This window comes from Muntiacus reevesi, chromosome 14 (assembly GCF_963930625.1).
Source record: "Muntiacus reevesi chromosome 14, mMunRee1.1, whole genome shotgun sequence".
NCBI lineage: Eukaryota > Metazoa > Chordata > Mammalia > Artiodactyla > Cervidae > Muntiacus > Muntiacus reevesi.
The window spans coordinates 64,134,676-64,158,945 of NC_089262.1; the positions used below are offsets into that span (position 1 = coordinate 64,134,676).

Here is a 24,270-nt window from a genome sequence, read left to right on the forward strand (position 1 = left end):
CTGCTTATGTAATGTGGTATTGTGAGGATTAAATGGGATGGTGCATATAGAAAGTGCTCCACCAATAAGAACTGACATTCGCTGGAGAATGGTTCTTGATGAATTCAACAAGAGTAGATTGACAGGCAGACCCAGAGTTGGGGGTGGGGCCAGGAAGATGAACAGTACCAGTTCAGCTCCTATGCTTATATGAAATCTCCCTAGACTCTTCCAGTCCATTTTGCTTCCTTTTTTTCCAAAAAGAAAAAACCTCTCTGTTTCACACCTGACTGCTTTCTGTTTTACTTCCTTTCCATCGTGGAGTTAGGTTCCTTTTTTGCTTGCTTATTACTCACTCTCTCTCCCCCCTCTTATTCCTCCTTCTCCGTTTCTCTCCCGCCCCTCTCTACTGATGTATTTTCTCCCCCCACCCTCCCGCCCCCGTTCTCCCCGGGTCCCCTCCGCCCTGCCCCCACCCGCCCCTTCCCCAGGACCCTGTGTTCTGGATTGCTGCTGCCCTCTTCTGGTAGGAATCGGAGCTGCAGCAGGACTGGGCTGTGAAGCTGCTTGGAAGGCGTCCTTTTGTGAGAAAACCGTCCTAAGGAGATAGTGGGTGGGAAGCAACGCTCATCAGGACCTGGGAGCGCTCGCGCTGGTCCTTGACCCTGAGCCTGCGGGAAGCGCCTGTGGAGGCCAGGGTCTCAGCGCTCTGTTGTCCCCTGGTCGGTTCAGGATGGCCCCCGAAGTGGTGATGTGTGAGACCATGAAGGACACCCCATACGACTACAAGGCCGACATCTGGTCGCTGGGCATCACGCTGATTGAGATGGCCCAGGTCGAGCCCCCGCACCACGAGCTCAACCCCATGAGGGTCCTGCTCAAGATCGCCAAGTCCGACCCTCCCACACTGCTCTCGCCGTCTAAGTGGTAAGCAGCCAGGAGGCCGGCCTGGGGGTGTTTGCAGGGCGGCCAGCGGCAGGCCCTGGGTGGCGGGGCAGGTGGGGTCAGGGGAGGTGGGGGGCCAGGGCTCTGCTGTCCCCGCTTGGCCCCACAGTTGGGGAGCAGTCAGGCCTGGGGGTCGGTAGGCCTTTTCTGAGCTCCCTGGGCCCTCAGATCTCCTTCCTCCCTCTCTGCTCTGAGCATCAGCTCTCTGTCCAGGCAGACTGCGGAACCCAAATAAGCCAGATCCCACTGCAGGAATAAGAGCCTTTGCAGCCACACGGCACAACCCTGGGCTGGGAGTTGGGGCTCAGACCCCCAGCATGGCTGTGTTCCGCTGCGTGGCCTCGGGCAAGCCCCCTATCTGATTTTGTATCCCCTCTATCAGTGACCAGAAGGGCGTCCTGAGGTCGCCTCCACGGGCTTGCTTATAAAGGCGCCCTTTGTCCTTTGAGGGGCGTGTTTGGGAAGCACGCGACTCAGAAGAGTGGAGTCCCTGATGCGGGGAATCTTCTCGGCTCTTTCCCGCCCTCAGCTCACTGCCCCCACCTGTCTGTCCTCCCAGGTCGGCAGAGTTCCGAGATTTCCTGAAGACGGCCCTGGATAAGAACCCAGAGACACGGCCCAGCGCTGCGCAGCTCCTGGAGGTGAGTGGCCCCCCTCCCAGGTGGCTGCCCACCTTGACCTGTAAGCTGGGTTCATCCTCCCCCGGCCCAGGGGGTGTCGTGCACAGCCGTTCAGTCATCAGCCAGTGTGCCTGAACAACTGCTGCCCGCCAACCCTCGTGCAGGGAGGGTGAAGGGAGACCAGGGTCCTGTCCGGATGGAGCTAACCTTCGGGGGGGACAGGCAGCCGATGAGCAGCACAGGGGAAGGGCTGCCCTCCTATAAAAGGAGGACGCGGGGGGCTCTGTGCGCAAACACCCAGAGGAGGCGAGGGAGGCCACACGTGGTGCTTGAGAGTGCAGGTGGAGGCCTGGGGTGGGGACATGACGGGAGCAGCTGGGAGAGCCCGGAGCCCAGGTGCGGGAGCTGGGGTGAACACAGGGGTGTGGGAGGTGGTGGGGCTGGAGACAAGGTCGGAGCTGTATGGGGTGTGTCCACTCCCAGGCTCAGCAGTTCCCTAAGAGGACTCTGGGTATGAAACATCTAGTCAGTTTCTCCGCCGTGACCCTTATAGCAAAAGGACACAGAGAAAAAGGTGCATGGGGAAAGCCAGGCAGAAGTGCCCAGAGTCCCCTCCCAGTGCAGTCACGGAGGACACACCAAGTTCCCCAGCTGTATGCTCTGGCGACACATGGGAAGTGCTGTTTACCTGGGAAGCATGTCAGAGAACTCGGGGCCTAGGGTTTCACTGGGAGCTGAGCACGTGGGCAGCCTCTGCTGTCACGGACCAGAGTTCCAGGCTGCAGAAGGCTGGGCGGGTGGTCAGCATGGACCCCATCGTTTGCACAGTGCAGGCCGGGTCAGGCCCTCTTACCAGTTCACGGTGAGAACCCTCTCCACATCCAGGCTCCCAGGAAAGGGCTGATGGTGGGAGCAGCCTTCCAAAGGAGAGTGGACCAGGTCACGGAGGTCACATTGGACCTTGGGAGCACGTGGACTTCACCCTGTTTGGAACAGGGCACCTGTGGGGGTTTGGAGGGAAACACTGTCTGACTTACCCTTACAGAGGTCTCTCTGGCTGTTGGATGTGGCATCTGGGAGACCAGCCAGGGTGACAGGTGACTCGGGGAGCATCCCCTTAGCTGGCTGAATGGCCTTTGGGTGGGGAAGTGGATGGTGGCTTCCTTGAAGCTGTTTGAAATATTGGAGCAGCTGTGAGCCACCCTTGTCCAGAGCCGATGCCTCGGGCCCTGGTGTCCACAGCCGGCGGGGTGAGTGGTGGAGCCTTGGCAGCTGTGTTTGAAAACCTGCACGCACCGCTCGCCCAGCCATCTCCGGGTCGCCTGCTCACTGTCCCTGGGGCACCAGCACTGCTGGAGAGGGAGAGGAGGTGGGCCTGGGGACGGCAGGGGCTGGCCCTCCACGCCGCCCTCCACTCTCTGTGGCCGCCTCTGACCGCGGTGGGAGGAGAGGGGCCAGCGCCCCACCGCGCCCTGGAGGCTCTCTCCACATTCAGCCGCTTTTTCCCGGTGCGGGCGTCCTGTGGGCCAGGCACTGGGGCTGGGCTGGCACTCCGGGCCTCCCTCTGGGCTGTGTGCACAGTGGTGAAGTGTGCGGACTGGGGGTGGGAAGGCCTGGGTTCAGATCACAGCTCTGCCGCTTCCTGGCTGTGGGGCCCTGCTTGAGGGGCTTCACCCCGCCGTGACCCTGTTCCCAGTCTGAAGTGGGGATAATAGTCAGCCCCCCTCGCTTTGCAGGGTCATTGTGAGGGTTCAGTGGAAGATACTGGAAAGTGCTTAGCTGAACTGTGAATGGTGTGCTCTGACTGTTTGATGCCTTGAATTAAATTGTGTAAAAGTGGGAAGGAACAGGGATGCAGATTGGGGTTATCTGCTCAGGGTCACGATTGTTCTTGTCGCTTTCTGCCCTGTGTTTGCAGTCACACGGCTGGAGTGACAGGCCTCACGTATTGGGTGGGGAGGCGATGGGCAGGGACGGTCTGGGCCGGCCAGCGGTGGGGGCGGGGGCGGGCTGCTGTCACTGTCAGATGGGAGAGCTCCGGGCTCCTCGGGCCGATTGTTTCCTGTGAGCACTCACCTCCTGGCCTTGTACATCCGGCCTCCAGGACGCTGCCAGGAAGAGGCCAGCTGTCTCCCATCCCCATGGCAGCCCGGGAACCTCAGCCTAGGCCAGGAATTTCCTTTCCATAGTTGGGGGAAAAGCCTTCCTGCCAGAGGACTCTTTGCTAAGACAGAAGGGTTGCAGAAGAAAAGAGAGATCCCTCCACACAAATAAAGCTCCTTTCAGAGCTTCGGCTACCATCAGCTTTCTCCATGTGCCTGTTTATCTCTTGAGTTAGGGAGGGTGGGGCATTGTTACCCCCGTAGGTGAGGTCCCAAGGCTCAGGGAATGGAGTTGGCCTACCGAGGTCACCTGGCTTTAAGTGGCCAGACGCGAGCCCAGATCTCAACCTGCCAGCGCCCCCTCCAGAGCTGGTCACGCCCCCGCCTCAGCCCTTGCCTCACTGCTGGTTCCTCCTGGCCCTCAGCGTTCCCCACATCCTGCCTTCAGCTGACTGACATATGCCCCTGCTGGCTTGTAGCCCATTCATTCGCTTTCCTGGATGTTAGTTGGGACCGTTATCACTTGATGGTACCCCAGGCTCTGAAATTAGGCTCACCCGCCAGGAATCTGAGTGGTCCTCACCCTGAGCCTCAGTTTCCTCCTCTGCAGGAGGTGGGTCGTGCTCACATCACAGAAGTGTGTGCGTGGATGCAGGTCAACCCCTGACGTCTGGAGCATCCTTGGTGCACAGTATACACTTGTCGAATTTGCTCTTAAACCTGCTCCGCTCTAGCCCAGCATTCTTTTCAAGGTTGTTGGCACCTCTGGACGTCTTAGTCAGCTCAGGCCTCAGGGCTGGTTTTGCTGGACCCAGCAGCAGTTGCAGGTGACTCTCATCTTCCTTGTTAGTACCTGACATCAGGTCTCCACGACCTCTTGGTTTCCTTCCTTCTCACTGGTCACTGGCCCATCTCCTTTGCCTGTTCCTCGTTCTCTAGCTGATTCACATGAGGTTTGCCAGGGCCTTTTCCTCCATCTCCATCACCTCGATGGGCTCGCCTAGTTTGCCACGGCTCCTGCATTTCTGCCTGCAGCCCAGACTGCCCTGCCCAACCCCGAACCCTTGTGTCCAGTTGTTTACCCTCCACCTCCCTTAGTATTCTCTACCTGCCTTAGGTGTCCACAGGCATCTCAAACTTAACAAGTCCGCCACTGATCTTTCCTCAAATATGCTCTGGCAATGATTTTCCCATCCCAGTTGAGTGGCAGTCCCACCTTGCCAGCAGTCAGGCCCCAAACCTTGCAGTCATCTTCTGAGAGGGATTACCCTGTCTTTCTTACATACTCTGTATCCACTCTACCAAGGAGTCCCATCATCCCTGCCTTCTGAACATGCCCAGAATCCAGCCACTTCTTACCACCTCTCTTGTAGCTGAGGGAAAACACAAGTCAGCTCCCATCCCTCCTGAGTCCAAGCCCCTTGAGGCTTCCATCTCACTCAGGATAAAATCCAGAGTCTCAGTGACCTGCAGGGTCCAGCAAGGGCTGCCCATCTCACCTGGATCCCTCACATCTCTCTCTCTCTCACCCACTTACTCTTCCACAGCCAACCAGCCTCCTTGCTGACACTCAGGCACCCTCCTGCCTCAGGGCCTTTGCACTGGCTGTCCGCTGTGCCTGGGCTGCCCTTCCCCTAGACACCTCCACGGTTGACTCTTTCCTTTCGTCAAGTCATTGTTCACATGGCAGTTTCTCAGTGAGGCCTCCCCCAAGTGTTCTATTTAAAACTGCAAACCACCTGCACCCCCCACATTCCTAATTCTCCTTCCTATGCCCTACTTTTTTTTTTTTTTTTTTTGGCTGCATTGGGTCTTAGTTGAGGCACGTGGGGTCTTAGTTCCCCAACCAGGAATTGAACCCGTGTCTGCTGCATTGGAAGGCGGATTCTCCATCACTGGACCACCAGGGAAGTATTCCTGCACCAGTTTTAGTTTTTCCATGGCACATACCACTTAGAGTATATAACTCATTTATCAAGCTTATTGTTGGTCACCCTGACTAGCGTGTCAGCTCCCTGGAGACAGCAGGATTTTTTTTTTTTTTTTTCACCAGTGTGCCCCAGTCATCCAGAACAGCGCCTGGTATGGAGCGGGCCTTCGACCGAATATTTGCTAAAATATATTTATTTTTACTTAGGAAACTGTTATGTAACCTTTTCCCCATGCCAGTTTCGATTCTAAATGTTTAGCAAATGTTAACTGATTTAATCTTCATAACACCTCTGTGAAGTAGGTATTGTTTGGATCTCTGTCAAACAGATGACAGAGAAACTGAGACACAGACAGGTCACGTCACCTGCCCAAGGTCACACAGTGTGTGAGTGACAGGGCTGCTTTCTGGTCGTCTGGTTCCAAACCTGTTCATCTGACCGCTCTAGTAAGCTGCCTCTCTGAATGAGTGAAGGAGAGAGAGAAGAGAAGGAAGAAAGTTAGGAGGTGAGGGAAGGAGAATGGAGGAACAATAGTGACACCTGAAACCTTGGACGTATTATAGGCATTTTTTAAAGCTAGTCCTGGAGTGTGGGATACCCCAGCTGGCAGTTTCTTTTTTTGTTTTAATTTTCTTTTTTTATTTGGTCACACTGTGTGGCATATGAGATCTTAGTTCCCTGACCAGGCATCTAACCCCTGCTGCCTACATTGAAGGTAGTGTCTTAACCCCTGCACCAGGGAAGTTCCCGGCTGATGACTTTTAAGTACACAGAGGAAAACTAGGCTCAGCTTCTTGGAAGGTTGACTGGAGATGGCAGGAGAGTCCTGGCTGGACGCTGGCTGCCAGTCGGTAAGCTCTGCGGCATCATGGAGCTCGCCTCAGAGACAGCATGAAACAGCGGCCCTCGTCCTGAAGGAGCAGGCTGCTGAGGCCCGTCTGATCCGGGTCTTTCTCGGGGGCGCCTGAGCGCCTTCCCGGGGACCCTGTGCCCAGACCAGCCTGTCCCCAGGTGGCGCGCGGTGTGTTGGCTGCCGGGGAAGGTCCCACGCCTCCTTGGGCTGCACTTTGCCTCTCGTGGGCCTTGGCAGTTGGAACATCCTTTTAAACACATCCTGGAGGTAACAGCTGAGTCAGTGGGGGGTGTCTGTGCCCTGTGTCCAGAGCAGTTTACGGAACAGTCTTCTGGGCCTCATCTGACAGGAGGGCCTGCTCCTCTGCCTGCCAGCCTCGCTTTCCCGGGGACTCCAGGAGCTTGGGGTCCAGGGGAGTGGCCCTGCTCACCTGCCCCTCCTCAGAAGCCTTCTTTCCCACGGTCCCCCCTCCACTTCCTAAATACCCCAGGGTACTCAAGGGAGGCCATGGAGCAGATGTTCAGCCTCAAGAAAGCACAGCTTCTGGCCAAGCTGAAGAACCACTAATTTGGTCAATATGTGATGTGGCTTGATGAAAACCTGGCATTTCCAGAAGCCTGTGTCGGCATTGTTTGTTTCTGCCGCATCTGCTTCAGCCACTGCAGTGAAGTGTCCCGTGGCTTCTTGCTCAAGTTCACATGTGTGAGGTTGTGCAATGTGAAGCTTGGGAACATTTGGGATCTGATTCTCATCCTCAGTTCTAAAACACATGTGCTCTGTGGGGACGCAGGAGGGAATGGAAATGGCTGGGAGTGCAGACTGGTGCCAACAGGCTTCTGATTGTGGTTCTTCTGATGGTGGTGATGATGATAGTGGTGGTAGGGATGGTGATGGTGGTGATGATGACAGTGGTGTTGGTAGTGATGCTGGTGGCGGTGATGATGGTGATAGTGGTTATGATTGTGATGGTGGTGATGGTGATGATGATGTTGGTGATGGTGGTGGTGATGGTGGTTATGGTGATGGTGACAATGGTGGTGATGATGGTGATGGTTGTGGTGGTGGTGGTGGTGATGCTGGTGGTGATGATGGTGGTGGTGGTGGTGGTGGTGCTGATGGTGGTGATGGTGGTGATGGTTGTGGTGGTGATGGTGGTGATGGTGGTGATGATGGTGATGGTTGTGGTGGTGGTGGTGATGATGCTGGTGGTGATGATGTTGGTGGTGGTGGTGATGGTGGTGATGGTGGTGATGGTTGTGGTGGTGATGGTGGTGATGATGGTGATGGTTGTGGTGGTGGTGGTGGTGATGGTGGTGATGGTTGTGGTGGTGGTGGTGGTGATGCTGGTGGTGATGATGTTGGTGATGGTGGTGGTGATTATGGTTGTGGTGGTGCTGATGGTGGTGGTGGTGGTGATGATGTTGGTGACGTGATAGTGGTGGTGGTGATGCTGGTGGTGATGATGTTGGTGGTGGTGGTGGTGGCGGTGATGGTGGTGATGGTGGTGGTGATGATGGTGGTGGTGGTGGTGATGATGTTGGTGACATGATGATGGTGGTGGTGATGCTGGTGGTGATGATGGTGGTGGTGGTGGTGATGATGTTGGTGATGGTGGTGGTGGTTATGGTTGTGGTGGTGCTGATGGTGGTGGTGGTGATGATGTTGGTGGTGGTGATGGTGGTGATGGTGGGGATGAGGATGATGGTGATGATTATGCAGATGATTTTTTGGGCCATATTTTGAGCTCTCACTACAATGCTTAGAACATCCATACTATTGGGTACAGATGAGCAAACTAAGGCTCAAAGAGGTTGAGTGACTTGTCTGAGTTGTTGGAAGTGGGGTTTTAGCCCAGGCAGCCTGGTCTCAAGTGTAGAGCCTGCGTGTTCACTGCTATACTCTCCTGCTTCCCACAGTTAGTACACTCTTATTAACATCCAGTTCAAGACCTTTCAGAGCCACTTGGCTGCCGGAGTGGCAGCTCTGAAGGGCCCCTGTTTATAGCACTGCTTTGCTGCAGCCTTTGTACTCGCTTATGCTCCTGCCTGGAATTCTCTGTGCCCAGATCTTGCCCTGGTCCGCCCCTTTATGTCCCCTCAGGTCTCAACTTGAGTGTCCCCTGCCAAGGAGGCCCCTCTGACCTAAGCAAACACCTCCCCACTCCAGCACCCCCGGCCCGTGTTCCTCCAGCCTCGTGCTGTCCTCTCGCCTGATCTGAGAAATGTTCTTGTCATTTGGTAACATGCCCATCGTCTTTCCCGAGGCCGAGGGCCTTGCCTGTCTGCTTGTTTGGCCTTATTTCAGCACCTGGCACATTGCTGGCCTCAACACTGAGGTATGAATCGACGAATGAAGAGGGGAGTGGGAGAGAAGGATGAGAAATGCAGTCCTTGACACCTTTCCTAGTTGGTACTAACTAGAGGAAGCCCAGCTGGTTTAGGGCGGTCTGAACAACAGCTCTGTAACAGGGGTGAGCTGCATCGCTTTCTGTCGTGCAGGCTCAGGTGCCCAGGTGAACAGGTATTGCTTCTGGCCTTTCACAAATGAACTAAACAGATAAGAACAAATAAGCAGATAAGAATGATCTTCAGTGGACCTATTTGTTGTGAATGTGTTTTCAAGGTGCTAGACAATTTATTCTCTTTAGTCGTTTAGATACTACCCTGCAATCCTGTTCACACTGTTCCTCCACTGATAAATTTTCTGACAGTAAAAACACCGAATTTCATTGGAACCTTCCTGCAAATTTCAAATGAGCAAATTCTAACTTAATGACCACCTGTAACATGCCTTTCTTTTTTTAAAAAAAGAAAATTGTTTGACTGTGCTGGGCCTTTAGTTGTGTTATGTGGAACCTAGTTCCCTGACTGGGGGTCGAACCTGGCCCCCTGCTTTGGGAGCGTGGAGGCTTAGCCAGGGACCACCAGGAGCCAGTGTGCCTTTCTAAGCGGCCCTGGGTGAGTGTGGGGAATCGAGGAATCCCACACCCCTTTCCACACCCTGATGCAGGGCAGACTTGCAGTAGGGAGATCTGCAAGCTCGTTTACCATCTACTGAGGCCTTAAAAGCTTGGGTGTATTCCAAGGACCATGAAATAACTTTCACTTTTTAGAGATGTGACATTTCTGTAAATGCCTCAGAATACAACATATACTACTTGGCCTCAAGATTTTGCAAACACCCAAAACCTATACAAGCATTTTCATAGCAGCTTTATTAAAACATAAGTATCCATCAGCTGCAGAAAGAATAAGCAGCTGTGCCATTGTCACGTGATAGAATACTGCACAGTAATCAAAAAGGAACAATTGGACTTCCCTGGAAGTCATTCCAGTGGTTAAGAATCCTTGCTTCCATTGCAGGGGGCATGAGTTTGATCCCTGTTTGGAGAACTAAGATCCTGCATACCACGTGGTGTGGCCACAAAATTTTAAAAAATAAATAAAAATAAGTTTTTAAAAAGTTAAAAAAGGAACAGTTTACTGACATGCAACAAGGTAGGGGGATCTCACAGTCTCAGCTTAGTTGTATTGAGTGAAGAAAGCCAACACAAAAGACTACATATTTTGGGATTCTGTTCAGATGGAGTTAAATAACAATCAAAACTAGTCTCTGGAGCTGGACAGCTGAGGGCAGTGGGTTTGACTGCAAGGGCGACGGGGACCTTCCTGAAGTGATGGAAATATTCTGTGTCTTGAGCTGGGTGGTAGTCATACTGAGTCTGTATATATGGAAAAAGTCACTGAGCTTAATGATTTACAAACTTAAAAGATTAAGTTCACAAACTTTTCTGTGTGTAATTCCTCAATAAAGTATATGTGTATATATGTATGTACACACTATATTTTATACTGTATGTACATACTATATATATTATACTATGTATGTACATACTAGATATTATACTGGGTTTCTTGCATTGCAGGCAGTCTCCTGCATTGCAGGCAGTTCTTTACTGACTGAGCCACCAGGGAAGCCAATATTTTTAAAACTACATCTTTAAAATCTTTTTAAGAAGTAAATTAACAGGAAATCCCCTGTGGCCCAGTGGTTAAGATTCCATGCTTTCACTGCTGAGGGTCCAGGTCAGTCCCAAGTCAGGGAACTGAGATCCCACAAGCCACATGGCATGGCCAAGAAAATAAAAATAAATAAACAAATACACAAGTAACCCTCCTGAAGCATTGTTTTTTGCTCCCACTTTGGGCTAAGCTCCTGTCTGTGCTTAATCTCATGCATGATCTCATGCCATCCCTGTGGGCTTGGTATAATTTTCTTCGTGCAGAGGTGAGGAGCCCGTAGCTCAGAGAGGGAAAGGGACCTCATGGTCACACAGCTAGTGATCAGCAGAGATGGCGTTTGCCCTCCTTCACCACACACAGGACTTTCTGAGCTGCCTCTGGGTTCAAGGTCGCATTTCCCTGAGGGATGCTGCCAGCCTTCTCTGCCTGGGGGATTGCCTCCCCTGGCCTTGGCTGCCCCTCTTCACCACCCCTGCCCTCGCCCACTGTGATTCTCACCAGCTGTCTTGCCCCTCTCAGCATCCCTTCGTCAGCAGCGTCACCAGCAACAAGGCCCTGCGGGAGCTGGTGGCCGAGGCCAAGGCTGAAGTCATGGAGGAGATTGAAGACGGCCGAGATGAGGGGGATGAGGAGGATGCGGTGGAGGCTGCCTCTGTAAGGAGATCAGGGGTGCTCGGGAGCACGGGGGCGGGATGGGGTCCCCGCAGCCTCAGCTGGGGCGGAAGGGCACCCAGGAGGCGCAGGAGAGCTTCCTTTCTGTTCTTTCCCAGCTCAGAGGTCACAGGCTCCCACGCCACCGGTTACGTAAGACAGCCGAAGGGCCAGGATGAGGCAGCAGGGTGTGTTGGCCAGATCCTGTAATATTCAGGGATAACCAGGAATCAGACTTCTCTGTGGGATCTTCCAGTTTTTAAAAGTTGGTAGTTGACTCCTTTTGCTCCCAGCCTGCTTCCCGTTGTGACTCAGATACAGAATGAGGATGTGTGTAGCATACAGTGGGTTCAATGCACAGAAAGACTGCCCGTGATCAGAGGCAACAGGCTGAGGGGCTCCAAGCACCCCAGACCCTGTCTGGTCATCGAGAGTGCCCAGGGGACCCATGTCTTGGCACCCTTGTAACCCATCTGCAGCTTCAGCTCTTGACTGAGTGTAAATTTAAATTAAAGCAGTTTAAACTTCTGTAAAACGTTTGTGTTAGCCACTCAGTCATGTCCGACTCTTTGCAACGCTATGGACTGTAGCCCACCAGGCTTCTCTGTCCATGGGGGTTCTCCAGGCAAGGATACTGGAGTGGGTTGCCATTCCCTTCTTCAGGGGATCTTCCCAACCCAGGGCCTGAAATCGAGTCTCCTGCACTGCCAGCAGATACTTTGCCCTCTGAGTCACCAGGGAGCCTTAAAGCTAATTTAAATTTTTACAAAACATTTGAGCCAAACAGAAAACATCTGTGGGCTGGATTCTGCCCTGAACTACCACTTTTGGATCCGTGGTCTAGTCATCTGGGGACAGCTTCCTCCAGGAGGTGAGACTTACTGTCCAGATGGTGCTGTGGACCTAGCGAGGCTTGTCCAGACCTGTCTGTTGGGGAAGGACATATAGCATCTCCTCAAGTGTAATTCATTCCTGGGAGGAGCTGGAGCTGGTGTGTGAATCCTGTAACTAACCTGTAACACTTAGAGATAAAGGTCAGGACAATGTCAAGGGAGGCTGGACACAGGGAGACCCTCCTGGACAAGGGGAGGGTCCCAGGGCTGGGATGTGTCCCACTCTTGACCTGGAAGGTGGCTACGTGGGTGCTCACTTTATTCATTAAGAGGAATGTTTGTGTTTCATCCGCAGAAATCCTTGTTCTGTTTCACAATAGCAACATTTTCAGTACTTTTACCCCCCAAAAGCTCTAAAAAACAAAAACAAAACATGGAAAACATAGTGGTTAATAGACTGAAATCTAGCCTCTGGATTAGTTTGGCTTGGCCTTTCTGTGACTAAAAATCTGAATTAGTTGCCATCTGAAAATTGGGAGATGGCATGTGAAATTCCAGGTTCCAGCTTGTCTTGAAAAGTTGGAAGGTCTGGGCTTAGGGTTTGGGCTTAGGGGACCTATTTTTCCCAGGCTCTCATGGTTGACTAGAGCATAGTAGCTGCTGCCCCCTTTAGACAGGGCTTGAGCTGTCTAGCTGGCTGCAGTTGCCTCCACTCCTAGGAGGAATACCTGCTCCTGAAAGCAAGTGGTAATTTTATTGTTGGTTGGGCAGCAGGGAGTGGGGAGGCCTGTGGCTCACTAGCGGGGTGCCTATGCGGCCTCCCTGGCCCTCTTCCAAACCTTGTGGGTATCTGACAGTCCAGACTCACTGCGTCTCTGACTCTTGCCTCAGACACATAGGACCGTGGCCTTGACTGTTTGTTTTTTCCTAGCCTCTGGGGAACCACACTCGAGACTCCTCCGAGGTGAGTCAGCTGAGCCTCGATGCAGACAAACTTCTCAAAGAATCACCTTTTACCTCGCCACCTCCCAGCCAGCCTCAGGACGGTGTGAATGGGCCCAGCGAGCTCTCTGGGGACGGGGCCCTCCCCACCAGCCCCCCGGATGTGGCCCCTGGAAATGAGAATGGCCCGGCGGTGCCCGTGCCCCTTCGGAAGTTCCGACCGGTGTCCATGGGAGCCAGAATTCAGGTGTCCGAGGAGCAGCCAGCTGCTGACCAGAGTGGAGACCTCAGTCCAGCGGCCAGCAGGTCCCAGAGAGCCAGCCAGAGCCGTCCCAACAGCAGCGCCCTGGAGACGCTGGGCGGCGAGCTGACCAATGGCAGTCTGGAGCTCCCCGCCCCGGGGGCGCGGAGCCTTGCCAAGAGGGACTCGGATTGTGGCAGCATCTCCACCTCCGGGAGCGCGGACTTCGGCACCTCCCTGTCAGCAGACCTGTCCGTGAACAAGGAGTCAGGCTGTCTGTCCATCAAGGTAACCGCACCTCTTGCGCGCGGGCTCGGGCCAGGCGTTCTGCAGAAGTTGCTGCTCAGTGTTGGGTTGTGAGAGCGTCCGGTGGCTGCCTTGCATTTTAAGTGGTTCATGAGATTTCTCTTTCTTAGGCGCTCTTTGTTTGAGTCACTGTTTAATCCTCCAAATATCTTGAGTTCAGTCTGGGGTTAAGTTGTGTGAGGCAGTAGGTTTGGGTTTTAATTTCAGTTTGGGGTTCTGTTTTAATTGGGTTTGGTTAAAGGCCTTGGTCAAATTAGGGAGAGAGAATTCTAGAAGTGAAAGCTCTCTGACTTGTTGATCAGCTGTGCGGTCCATTTGCTGATGGATTCAGCGAAAGGGAGTGGGCTCGTGGCTGTTCCGAGGGGGAGCGGCATTGTGAGTGACCCTGGCCACTGCACTTGAGAGCTCAACGTGAGGCCTGCACTGCCCAGTGTTTAAAAGGAACCATATCGCCGAGTCCAGCCCAGCAAGCAGAGGCTCAGGTGGGCGGTGGGGAGCTGGTCAGACCCCAGACTCTGCACTCTGAATCCCGCGTGTCACGGCGTCCTGACGGTGGGCGCTGTGGCCTCTCTGTCCTCAGGAAGGCCTGACCTTCCCTGGTCCGCTCCCACAAATCATGAGATGTTCGTGAACTCACCTTTGGTCACCTGATTGGCAACCCCAAGAACCTCACCCCCAACTAAGGCTGAATTTAGGAAATGTTTTGCAATCTTTTGTTTGAAAACCACACAGCACAGACTCAAAAATATTGGCCAAATGAAAGAAGGAAAAAAGGAGAAGCACCCAACTGTTGCAGTTAGCTTTGGGAACAGAAAGAAAGCGCATTTCTTTTTTCTTTTTGGGGGGTGAGGTGGAGTGGGGGAGAGAAATCACACTAAAAAATTGAATAGATTAGATCATATTACATTTAAAACTAGTACATTAAGAACAAGCACAAAACTAAGAGCTAATTTTTTAAAGTGAGAAAATCAGACAAATAGAACAGGGCGAGCAGAGAGGGCAGCAGCTTTTAGGCATAAGAAGCATTGGGGCCTTTAGGACGGGGTTTCTGTCCCTTCCCTTCTTGAAAAGACACTAAGCATTAGAAAAAAAAAGATAATTTTTTTTTTTTTTTAAAGTCTGATCCACCTCACCTCTCCTCAAGGGTGTTGAGAGCATCCCTTTACTGGTGAGCTGGCAGTGAGTCAGGGAACACAGCTGCTCTGATAAGAGCGCCTGGCTGCGTCAGCTCCCTTAGCTTCATGGGGAGTCTCTTACCCCCTTGCAGGGCCCTGTGACCGGGACCCCAGGCCTTTCTCCCTCGCCACCTCCGGCTAGCCTGTTCCTGGTTGCTAGTCTGACTCATCCTGAGTCCTGGTGCCCAGGAGGCGCTGCCGTAGGGAGATGCTAGAAAGGCCAGGCTGGGCTCTACCAGGAGGGGCCTCGGAAGCTAGGGGAGGAGTTGGAGAAGGAGATGCCTTGAAGACTCCAGTGCAGATCCATAGGCTCATCCCAGTCAGGATGGAGAACCTTCAAAGAGTACTTAAATGCCTCCAGGAGTTCTGGCAGCACTGTGTATGCGATCACAGGTGAGGGGCATGATTATTCACAGGAAAAGGTAAAGACAAAGATATGAGTAATTTCATGGTGGCTCCAGAGGGCTGTGGCCTTCTGTGGAGTTCAGGTCAGGTTAGGTTTGGCTGCCAACATAGTTCTGAACTCTGGTTTTCCAGGCTCCTTGGATTTTGGCATTGAAGATAAGAGAAGAGTGGTCTGCAATAGTAACTGTCAGAAATAAATACCAAGTGTTGAACCCTTCTCATGACCCAAGTGCTATTGAATTCCATCCGCCCCGATTCATTGCATCTTCAGAACAAGCCTGGGAGGCAGCACTGCTGCTCGTCTCCTCTGACAGGTTGAGGAAGCTGAGGCTTGGGCAGGACAAGGGGCTTGCCCAGGGTCACAGGGCCAGTAGGTATAGGAGAGCCGGAACCCAGTTTGCTTGGATGCTGCGACCTGTGTGTGAGAGGGTGCCGGCAGTCAGCAGGCAGGGGCTGGGCAGTGTCCGAAGGGTGAGGTCAGGGAGAGGAGGGGGCCTAACCTTACCGACTCAGGCCTCCAGGTTGAGAAGCTTGAGGCAAGCGGGGGACCATGGACAGTCACCTCCTTCCTGGTCGGGGCTGAGACTGGGCCACCCATGGATTCATGGCTATAATACTGAGCTTTGCTTAATGATCTTCCCTGGCCAGGACTCAAGGCTGCACAATAAGACCCTGAAGAGGACACGCAAGTTTGTGGTGGACGGTGTGGAGGTGAGCATTACCACCTCCAAGATCATCAGCGAGGATGAGAAGAAGGATGAGGAGATGCGATTCCTCAGGTGAGGCTGGGAGGGGCTGCTGATGCCCGTAACAGGGCAGGGATGAGATGGTAGATGTGGGTCTTTCTGGTGCAAGATCTGTCTGTCTGAGACTTCCCTGGCAGTCCAGTGTTTCGGGCTCCATGCTCCAACTGTAGGCGGCATAGATTCAATCCATGGTCAGGGAACTACGATCTTACCTGCTATGCTGCCAAAAAAAGAGCTGTCTGTCTGTCTACAGCATTAAGTGTGGAATCAGGGACACTAAAAGAATCTGGCTTTGCCTGAGACCCTGTATTCCCTAACTCACTTCCCTCCTCCATATACTCACCCACCTCTTCATCCACTTCCCTCCCCCTCCAGTTACGTGTCCACTCATCAGCCCACCCCTCTACCCACTCACTCATTCATCTGTCCATCCACACACTCGTCCCTCTGTCTTCTAACCCATCCTTCTAGTTGCCCACCCACCCATCACCTACGCACCCACTCAGCTCTCTATCCACGCACTCCTCCAGCCTCCCCTCCAGCTAGCCAGCTGTCCATTCACCAACGTATCCACACCCCCCTCCCCAGGCTGGGGGACACACGGATGACCCAGATAATGGAGGCTGTGGCTGGGGTAGAACCCTCATGGGCCAGCAAACAGCATTCAAGATAATCCTAACCATAGTACCTGCTGTGAAGGGAATAATGGCTGATGGGAGAGTGGCCACTGGGCTAGGGGTGGGGGGCCTTGCCTGGCGGGAAATCCCTGAGCAGAGCAGCGGGCTCAGAGGAGCCAGGCAGTGGCAGAGCCGGGAGAGCGTGGCAGGAACTGCAAAACCCAGGCTTGTTCAGGGACCTGAGAGGGAGGAGCTGGAGTGTGGAGCTGGAGGGAGAGGATGCGGAGTCGTTCCCAGGGCCCACAGGGTCCAGGTCACATCAGTCCACGGGCAGGGGTGGAGAAACGTAGATTTCATCCCCAGTGGAGGGACTGATGCTGAAGCGCCAATACTTTGGCCACCTGATGTGAAGAACTGACTCATTGGAAAAGATCCTGATGCTGGGAAAGATTGAGGGCAAGAGGAGAAGGGGACAACAGAGGATGAGATGGTTGGATGGCATCACCGACTCAATGGACGAGTTTGAGCAAACTCCAGAAAATGGTTAAGGACAGGGAAGCCTGGTGTGCTGCAGTCCATGGGGTTGTAAAGAGTCAGACACGACTTAGCGATTCAACAACAAAAACAACTGGAATGAAGCATCTGGAGAGTGACCAGCTGTGATGTCCCTTTTAAAAGCCAGCCCTGCTGTCATCCGAGTCTGGGCTACCCAGCCCTGCTGTCATCCAAGTCTGGGCTACCCAGCCCTGCTGTCATCCAAGTCTGGGCTATAGAGGGGGCAGGACTGAAGCAGGGGTCCAGGGAGACCCTGGCCGGGACGGTGACCAGACAGAGGGCGGGCGTGGCGGGACAGGTTGGGTTCAGCTTGCATTCTGGAGGCAAAGCTGAAGATGGGAGGGGTTGGTGTGGGCAGGAGGGTGTGAGGCAGAGCTGTTTGCACCGAGTCATCTTTGCAGTCTTAAGGCACTCAGGAGCCCTGACAGCCCTCCCCAGGGAGACCCTACTTCAGCTGTTCTGTAGATGAGGAAACAGCGTTTCTTGGTGGGAACTTACTTGCCTCAGGTCACCCAGTGAGATCTGTCTGTGAGAAGTCTACCAGCTTCCACTGGACCAGGAAGCTTTCTGGGGGGCTTCCCGGGGATGGAGGTGGGGGCTTAGCAGCTAGAGAGGGAGGCCCCAGAGCCACGAAGCTGCCTTGAGGCCAGGGCTTTGCTGGAACAATTCTTGACTGGCTTGGAGGACACCTCTGAGACATCAAACACATTCTTATCTTAGAAAAGCACAGACATTCCGAAGCCAAAGAGGAGGAGGTTTGGATGCCTAGGGGCACGTCTCTCCTCTCGAAGCCAGGGGGATGACAGGCGGACTTTTCACTGGTGAGGTTACTTGTTATTCAGTCGCTCCGTCGTGTCCGACTCTTTGCGACCCCATGGACTGCAGCACGTCAGGCTTCCCTGTCTTTCACTATCTCTTGGAGTTTGCTCAAATTCATGTCTGTTGAGTCAGTGATGCCATGTAATCATCTCATCCTCTGCCACCCCCTCCTCCTTTTCCCTTCAATCTTTCACAGCATCAGTTTTTCCAATAAGTCAGCTGTTTGCATCAGGTGGCCTCCTCTGTGTGTGCTGGGGAGGCTCAGGGCCAGGGGAGGGGTGGTCGTAGTTGCTCTCGGCTGAAAACACCGCCTTCTGTTCTCATGGTCACTGCTCGGGCTTCCACGCTCAGGGGCTGGATTTCCTTTCTGTCCTCTCCCCTCTGGGTTCCTGGGGTTGAAATTCCAGCTCCACCGCACCCCATCTGAAAGTGACCCTGAGGCGGGAGCCCCACCTCCCTCCTCAGCAGAGGAGCGGGTGCTGCCCAGCTTTCAAAGGTGAGTTTTGCTGAGGTGGAGAAGAGGTGCTCGCAAAGAAGGAGACTTTTCTTGTTTGCCTGCTGTGGTCTGAAGGCCCCGTGAATCCGGCCCGGCTGCGGGCTGTCAGACTCTGCCGCGTCCCTCGTTGAACCTGGGTTCTAGCACTTCTGGAGGCTTGGGTCCCATGTAGGCTTTGGAACAGGATCACCGAATAGTCACTCGTGCAGGTTGCAGCTACTGAGTCAGAGTTCTTTCTGGTTTTCCCTGAAGTTCCTGGAGCTGATTCTTTCCTTCTTGAGCCTGTCTCGGCCTGCCTTTCCCTTGTGAGGATGCTGGTGGGTCAGGAGGTCATGTCAGAAGCCGGCTGCTTACCCTACTCTGCTTATTTTTCGTCAGTTGCTCTCTGAGCCTTAGTTCCTCTTCTGTCAGGATTTCCATGCCTTTGTTTACGCTCTCAGAAATCGCCTCCTGCCTCCTCTCTTCCGGAAATGCAGAGGCTCCCAGAGACGCTTCCCTACACAGCTGTAAAAAGTGTCTCTGGCTTTCCCCAGAGACTGGGCGGCCTTTGCCTCTTCTTCCTCATTACCATTCGAGAAGTTACCACTTGGGGAGGGGTTGCCATGTGTCAGACAGGCTCTGCAGGTGTCACCTCATTTAACCTTAAGGAACCTGTGAGGAAGAGATTATCTCCCCATTTTAGAGATGCAGCGGAGAAAGAGTCTGCAGAGCCTGAGCCACTGCCTGAGGGCACCTGGCTGGAAAGTGAGCTGAGCTGAGATTCGCACAAGGCCTCTCTGACCCCTGGAGCGGGAGGCCTCCCCTCCTGCAGCTGCTGGTGGGCGGTTCCTGGGGAGCTCTGCCTGCTCAGAGCCGTGAGGCAGGCCCGCGGTGGGGGTGGCCACGGGGCAGCCTGCAGATGCTGGGCTAGAGCAGAGTACAGGCTGACAAGCGGTCCCCGTTCCCTGCCAGGAGGCCCGAGTCTTCTGCCATCATTTTAATTTCTTTTCTGATTATATAAAAGATGCATACCAATTTTTAATGGACTTGCTCAGAAAGAAGCGTGGTAGGGGGACTCTATCCCATCAGTGGGCTTCCCAGGTGACTCAGTAGTAAAGAATCTGCCTGCCAGTGAAGGAAGCGCAGGAGACTCAGGTTCAGTCCCTGGGTCAGGAAGATCCCCTGGAGGAGGAAATGGCAACGCACTCCAGTTTTCTTGCTGGGAAAATCCCACGGAGAGAGGAGCCTGGTGGGCTGTAGTCCAGGGGATTGCAAGAAGTCAGACACGACTGAGCGTGCATGCATGCCACCAGTATTGTTCTCTGTGTCACTCATACACACATTGACAATAAATGTATTCCAAAGTTAAGGTACACTGTGTGGTCTGGGTCAAAGTTTTATTGTATTTACATTTTGAATAGGTAATATAATATCATGGTTCAAGACTCAAAAAGGAAAGAGGGTGAACAGTGAAACATCTCCCTCGCTCACTCTTCTGCCAGTCACCCGGCTCCCTTCTTTGTGTTAATATTTTACACTATAATCCTTCCAGAAACATTTTACAGTGTAATCCTTCCAGAAACACTCAGTGTTTAAATAGGAAAGTAAACTTGCACAGGCCCATGTGCACACACATATATGGTCCTTCTTGTTCAACCGGATGGTCAGTAGCATAATAGACCCACTCTTTAATAGCTTGCTTTTTTCATTTAGAGATCAGTCCCTATCTGTTTATAAAGAATTGCTGCATTTTTCATAGATTTTTTTTCCCCATGTAATTTGATACCTTCTAGAAATTCATTTTTAATGGTTGAATAAAATTATATCAGATAGACATTTTATTTAATTAGATCTACATTGACAGACATATAAGTTGTTTCCAATTTTGTACTATTATAAATAGCATTGTTATGAATGGTGGTGGTGGTTTAGTCACTGTGTGTCCGACTCTTGTGACCCCATGGAATATAGCCTGCCAGGCTCCTCTGTCCATGGGATTTTCCTGGCAATAATATTGGAGTGGGTGAATATCCTTATTCAGTTTTGCTGCATATCTATGAATATCTCTTTAGAATCACTATCCAGAAGTGGAACTATGTCAGAAGCATACCTTACTGACAAATTGTCCTCCAGAAATGTGTCAATTTGTACATATCAGCAATATAGGAAAGTATCAATTTCCCCTATATTCTTACCTATTTAATGAAAATGGCATTTGTTTTTTAATCTGAATTTCATATCCATATAGATGATTTAAATTTTTCTTTTTGTCTTTTGTTTTATGTCTGTTCATGCTCTGTGCCACTTTTTAAAATTAGGATATTCCTGTTTTTCTTATTGATTTGTAAGCACTCTTTATATACTCAGATTATTAATGTGTTGCCTGTCAATCACTGTCAAATAAAATGTGAGTTCTAAGTTCTCGTCCTGCCTCTGTCCCGGACCATGTGATGCCTCACCATGCCCCCGCCTTCCGTGTCCTTAGCTATGACTTATGTGATCATTGAGGATACTTTCTGACTGGAATGTCCACATCCTTCTACCCTTCAGGCGCCAGGAACTCCGGGAGCTTCGGCTGCTCCAGAAAGAAGAACATCGGAATCAAACCCAACTGAGCAGCAAGCATGAGCTGCAGCTGGAGCAAATGCATAAGCGTTTTGAACAAGAAATCAATGTGAGTGTGAGAAAAGATGGGTCCCCAGAGGGTTTCTTGCCTGCTTATTTTCTTTAAGCAGAGGTCGCCAAGTGAGGATGATTGGCCATGGAGAGTAAATCACAACAGTTTCCCAGTTCCACTGGTTTCCTGATGTCGTTAGGCACTGACTTGTAAACGCAGTATCGCATGCAGTCACACAGGAGGACCTCTAGAGGGGACGTAACCTTTACTGAGCCCCATGCAACAACGCTGCGAGGCAGATGATCTGGTCTTTGTTTTGCACCCGAGGAAACTGACTCAGAGAGGTTAGGTGACTTGTCTCAGGTCACACAGTGAGGTAGCAGAGCTGGGATTCAAGCCCAGGTGTGAGCACAGCCTCTGGGCTTTCCCCATCTCCCTCCCAGGTGCCTTTCCTAACTTTCCCTTTCTGCTCTTTCTAGGCCAAGAAGAAGTTCTTTGACATAGAGCTGGAGAACCTGGAGCGTCAGCAAAAGCAACAAGTAGAGAAGATGGAGCAAGACCATGCGGTGCGCCGCCGGGAGGAGGCCAAGAGGATTCGCCTGGAGCAAGAGCGGGACTATGCCAAGTTCCAGGAGCAGCTCAAGCTGATGAAGAAGGAGGTGAATACGTGCTGGGCGGAAGCAGGGCATCCTGGGAGGATGAGGGCCCTCTCAGCTGCAAATGACCAAACCCCAGCTCAACCTCACGTCATCAATAAAGGGAATTTGGAGGAGCTTACATACCTGAGGAGTGCATGTCCAGGGATGTCTGGATCTGCATCCTCCAGCTGTGCCATCAGGAGCCCCTTCTCCATATTTTGGGCTCTGCCTTCCTCTGCGTGGACTTGGCTCCAGGCAGGCCCTTGTCTTGTGGCCTCAGGCAACTTCCTCGACATCCCTCCAGCTTAGCAGCCTGAGCTGGAAGAGAGGAGGGAGGAGGGAAGGGATGGCGACTTAGGGGAACTTGAGGTGCTATCACCAGGCGGGGAGCTGAGTGCTGGGTGGGTGCATACACATCCTCCATGCCTGACTCTCCCTTCTCCTAGAAGAGTAGCTCCCTCACTTGGACCCAAGTGCCTCTTCTCCCTCTTTCCCCAACAGCTGGAAGGGGAAGTGGCAAAGAGGTAATGGTCCTGAAACAAGGGAAGGGAGGCCTGCCCCGGGGCAGGGCGTCTGAGTCCTAGAGAGCAGCCCACGCCTCCCCCATGGAACCAGATGCTTGGAGGCTGGGCCAGACTTTCTTTCCTGAGCCCTCAGGAGAAAGGATGGGAATGAGGAGGGTAGAACCTGGGGCAGGGGGTGCCAATCCAGGCTGCTTCTGGTCTCCAGGTGGGAATGGTAGGAGCAACTTCTAGGGGTGGCCCATGGTGCTTTTCGGGGCCCGCAGAGCTCAGGGCCCAGACTTTACTGTGTCGGACATGACATGTGGTGACTCCAGGAGGCCTCCAGTGGCTGCCTGTGGGAGTCAGGGCCACTGGCTGTGATGACACAGCTTGCCTAGGGCACAGAATTTAAGGAGGTACAATAAAACTCCTAAATCAAGATAAATAATATTCTGATGCAATGTTTTAAAATAGAAATTAGTGTAAAATATTCATCACGGGTTACTCCCTGGAAGTCCAGCGGTGAGACTCTGCACTTTTACTGCCGAGGGCCCAGGTTCAATCCCTGATTGGAGAATTAAAATCCCATAAGCCACATGGCGTGGTCAAAAATAAAAAAAATTCCCGATGAACAGATTATCAGCTATTTAAAATAAAGGCAGGATCCGACAGAGCCAGGATTAGTCTGAGGCGATGAGGCTGAGCCCTTCAAGTATAGGACTTGATCCTGTCTGTATTTGCTGTTTTGTTCATGGTTTCTTTGGCATTAATTTTGAGTTTCTAGAATTGTATATATTCCCCTTTGTGTCTGAGGTGAGTGCCTCCACTTTTTGTTGTTGTTTAGCTACTAAGTCATGTCTGACTCTTTGCAACCTCATGGACTGTATGTAGCACACCAGTCTTCTCTGTCCTCCATGGTCTCCTGGAGTTTGTTCAAATTCATGTCCATTGAGTCAGTGATGCCATCCAACCATCTCATCCTCTATCGTCCCCTTCTCCTCCCGCCTTCAATCTTTCCTAGCATCAGGGTCTTTTCCAGTGAGGCGGCTCTTTGCATCAGGTGGCCAAAGTATTGGACCTTCAGCTTCAGCATCTGTCCTTCCAATGAATATTCGGGACTGATTTCCTTTAGGATTGACTGGTTTGATCTCCTTGCAGTCCAAGGGACTCTCATGAGTCTTCTCCAGCACTGCAGTTTAAAAGCATCAATTCTTCAATGCTCAGCCTTCTTTATGATCTAATTCTCACATCCATGCATGATTACTGGAAAAACCATAGCTCTAACTATATGAACCTTTGTCGGCAAAGTGATGTCTCTGCTTTTTAACGCGCTGTCTAGGTTGTCATAGTTTTCCTTCCAAAGGCCTTGACTTACCCTGGTCCTGAACCTCCTGCTGAGAGATGGGCTTGTGGACAGAGATATGTGGGGGTTGGGGAGGGGAGGGGCTGATACTGAACACATCCACAGCCCCAGTGCTGGGAGCACAGGCTTGAGAGGCAGGCTTGTTTCCAAGTTTTTGGCACTGTGGCTCAAAACTAACTGCTAGGCTTTGGACAAGCTACAGGCAGACCTTGTTTTATTGCACTTAGCAGATGTTGTGTTTTCTTTGTACAAACTGAAGGTTTGTGGCAACCCTGCCACGAGCAAGTCTTTCTGTACCATTTTTTCCAACAGCATTTGCTCACTTCCTGTCTGTGTCACATTTTGGTAATGCTTGCATACTTCAGACTTTATCATTATATTTGCCATGGTGATTGGTGGTGGTTATTTTTGCAGAAGGATTACAATTCGCTGAAGGCTGAGATGATGACTAGCATTTTTTAGCAATAAAACATGTTTACATTATATACAGTTTTTTAAGTCATGCTATTACACACTTAACAGACTACAATATATTGTAAATGTAACTTTTCCTATATACTGAGAAACCAGAAAATTCACGGGACTTGCTTCATTGCAATCTTCACCTTATTGTGGTTGTCTGGAACCAAACCAGTGATATTCTCGAGTTATTGCCTGAGTTCTGGCTGTCTTCTGTCACAGTGAGAGTTATTCAGGTGCTGTTGTGTTGAGTGCCTACCTGTGTGGCATTGAATGGGGTGCCAGGGACACTAATGGGGTGCCAGGTCCCTCAAGGAGTTTGTTAATTTCCAGGGAAGCTAGAGAAACAAAGTACAGTACTAAATAAATAAAACCCTTGCCCGTTACATAGTAATACTTGCTGTGGGAGCAGATAGGCTGGTTAACTAGAGAAGACAAGGAGAGCTCTGCTTTAGGAGGGAAACCAGGTGATG

General features: G+C 52.1%; 1 protein-coding gene across 1 annotated transcript in view; it reads left to right on the forward strand.

Moving 5' to 3' along the window:
* Positions 1 to 24,270, forward strand: part of STK10 (serine/threonine kinase 10) — a 121,914-nt gene that overhangs the window by 74,019 nt on the left and 23,625 nt on the right. Inside the window, exons 6-12 of the mRNA XM_065905146.1 lie at positions 712 to 906; positions 1,484 to 1,565; positions 10,972 to 11,106; positions 12,868 to 13,407; positions 15,654 to 15,784; positions 20,768 to 20,891; positions 21,314 to 21,493. Of these exons, the coding sequence (XP_065761218.1) occupies positions 712 to 906; positions 1,484 to 1,565; positions 10,972 to 11,106; positions 12,868 to 13,407; positions 15,654 to 15,784; positions 20,768 to 20,891; positions 21,314 to 21,493 (1,387 nt within the window). The remainder of the gene's footprint in view (positions 1 to 711; positions 907 to 1,483; positions 1,566 to 10,971; positions 11,107 to 12,867; positions 13,408 to 15,653; positions 15,785 to 20,767; positions 20,892 to 21,313; positions 21,494 to 24,270) is intronic.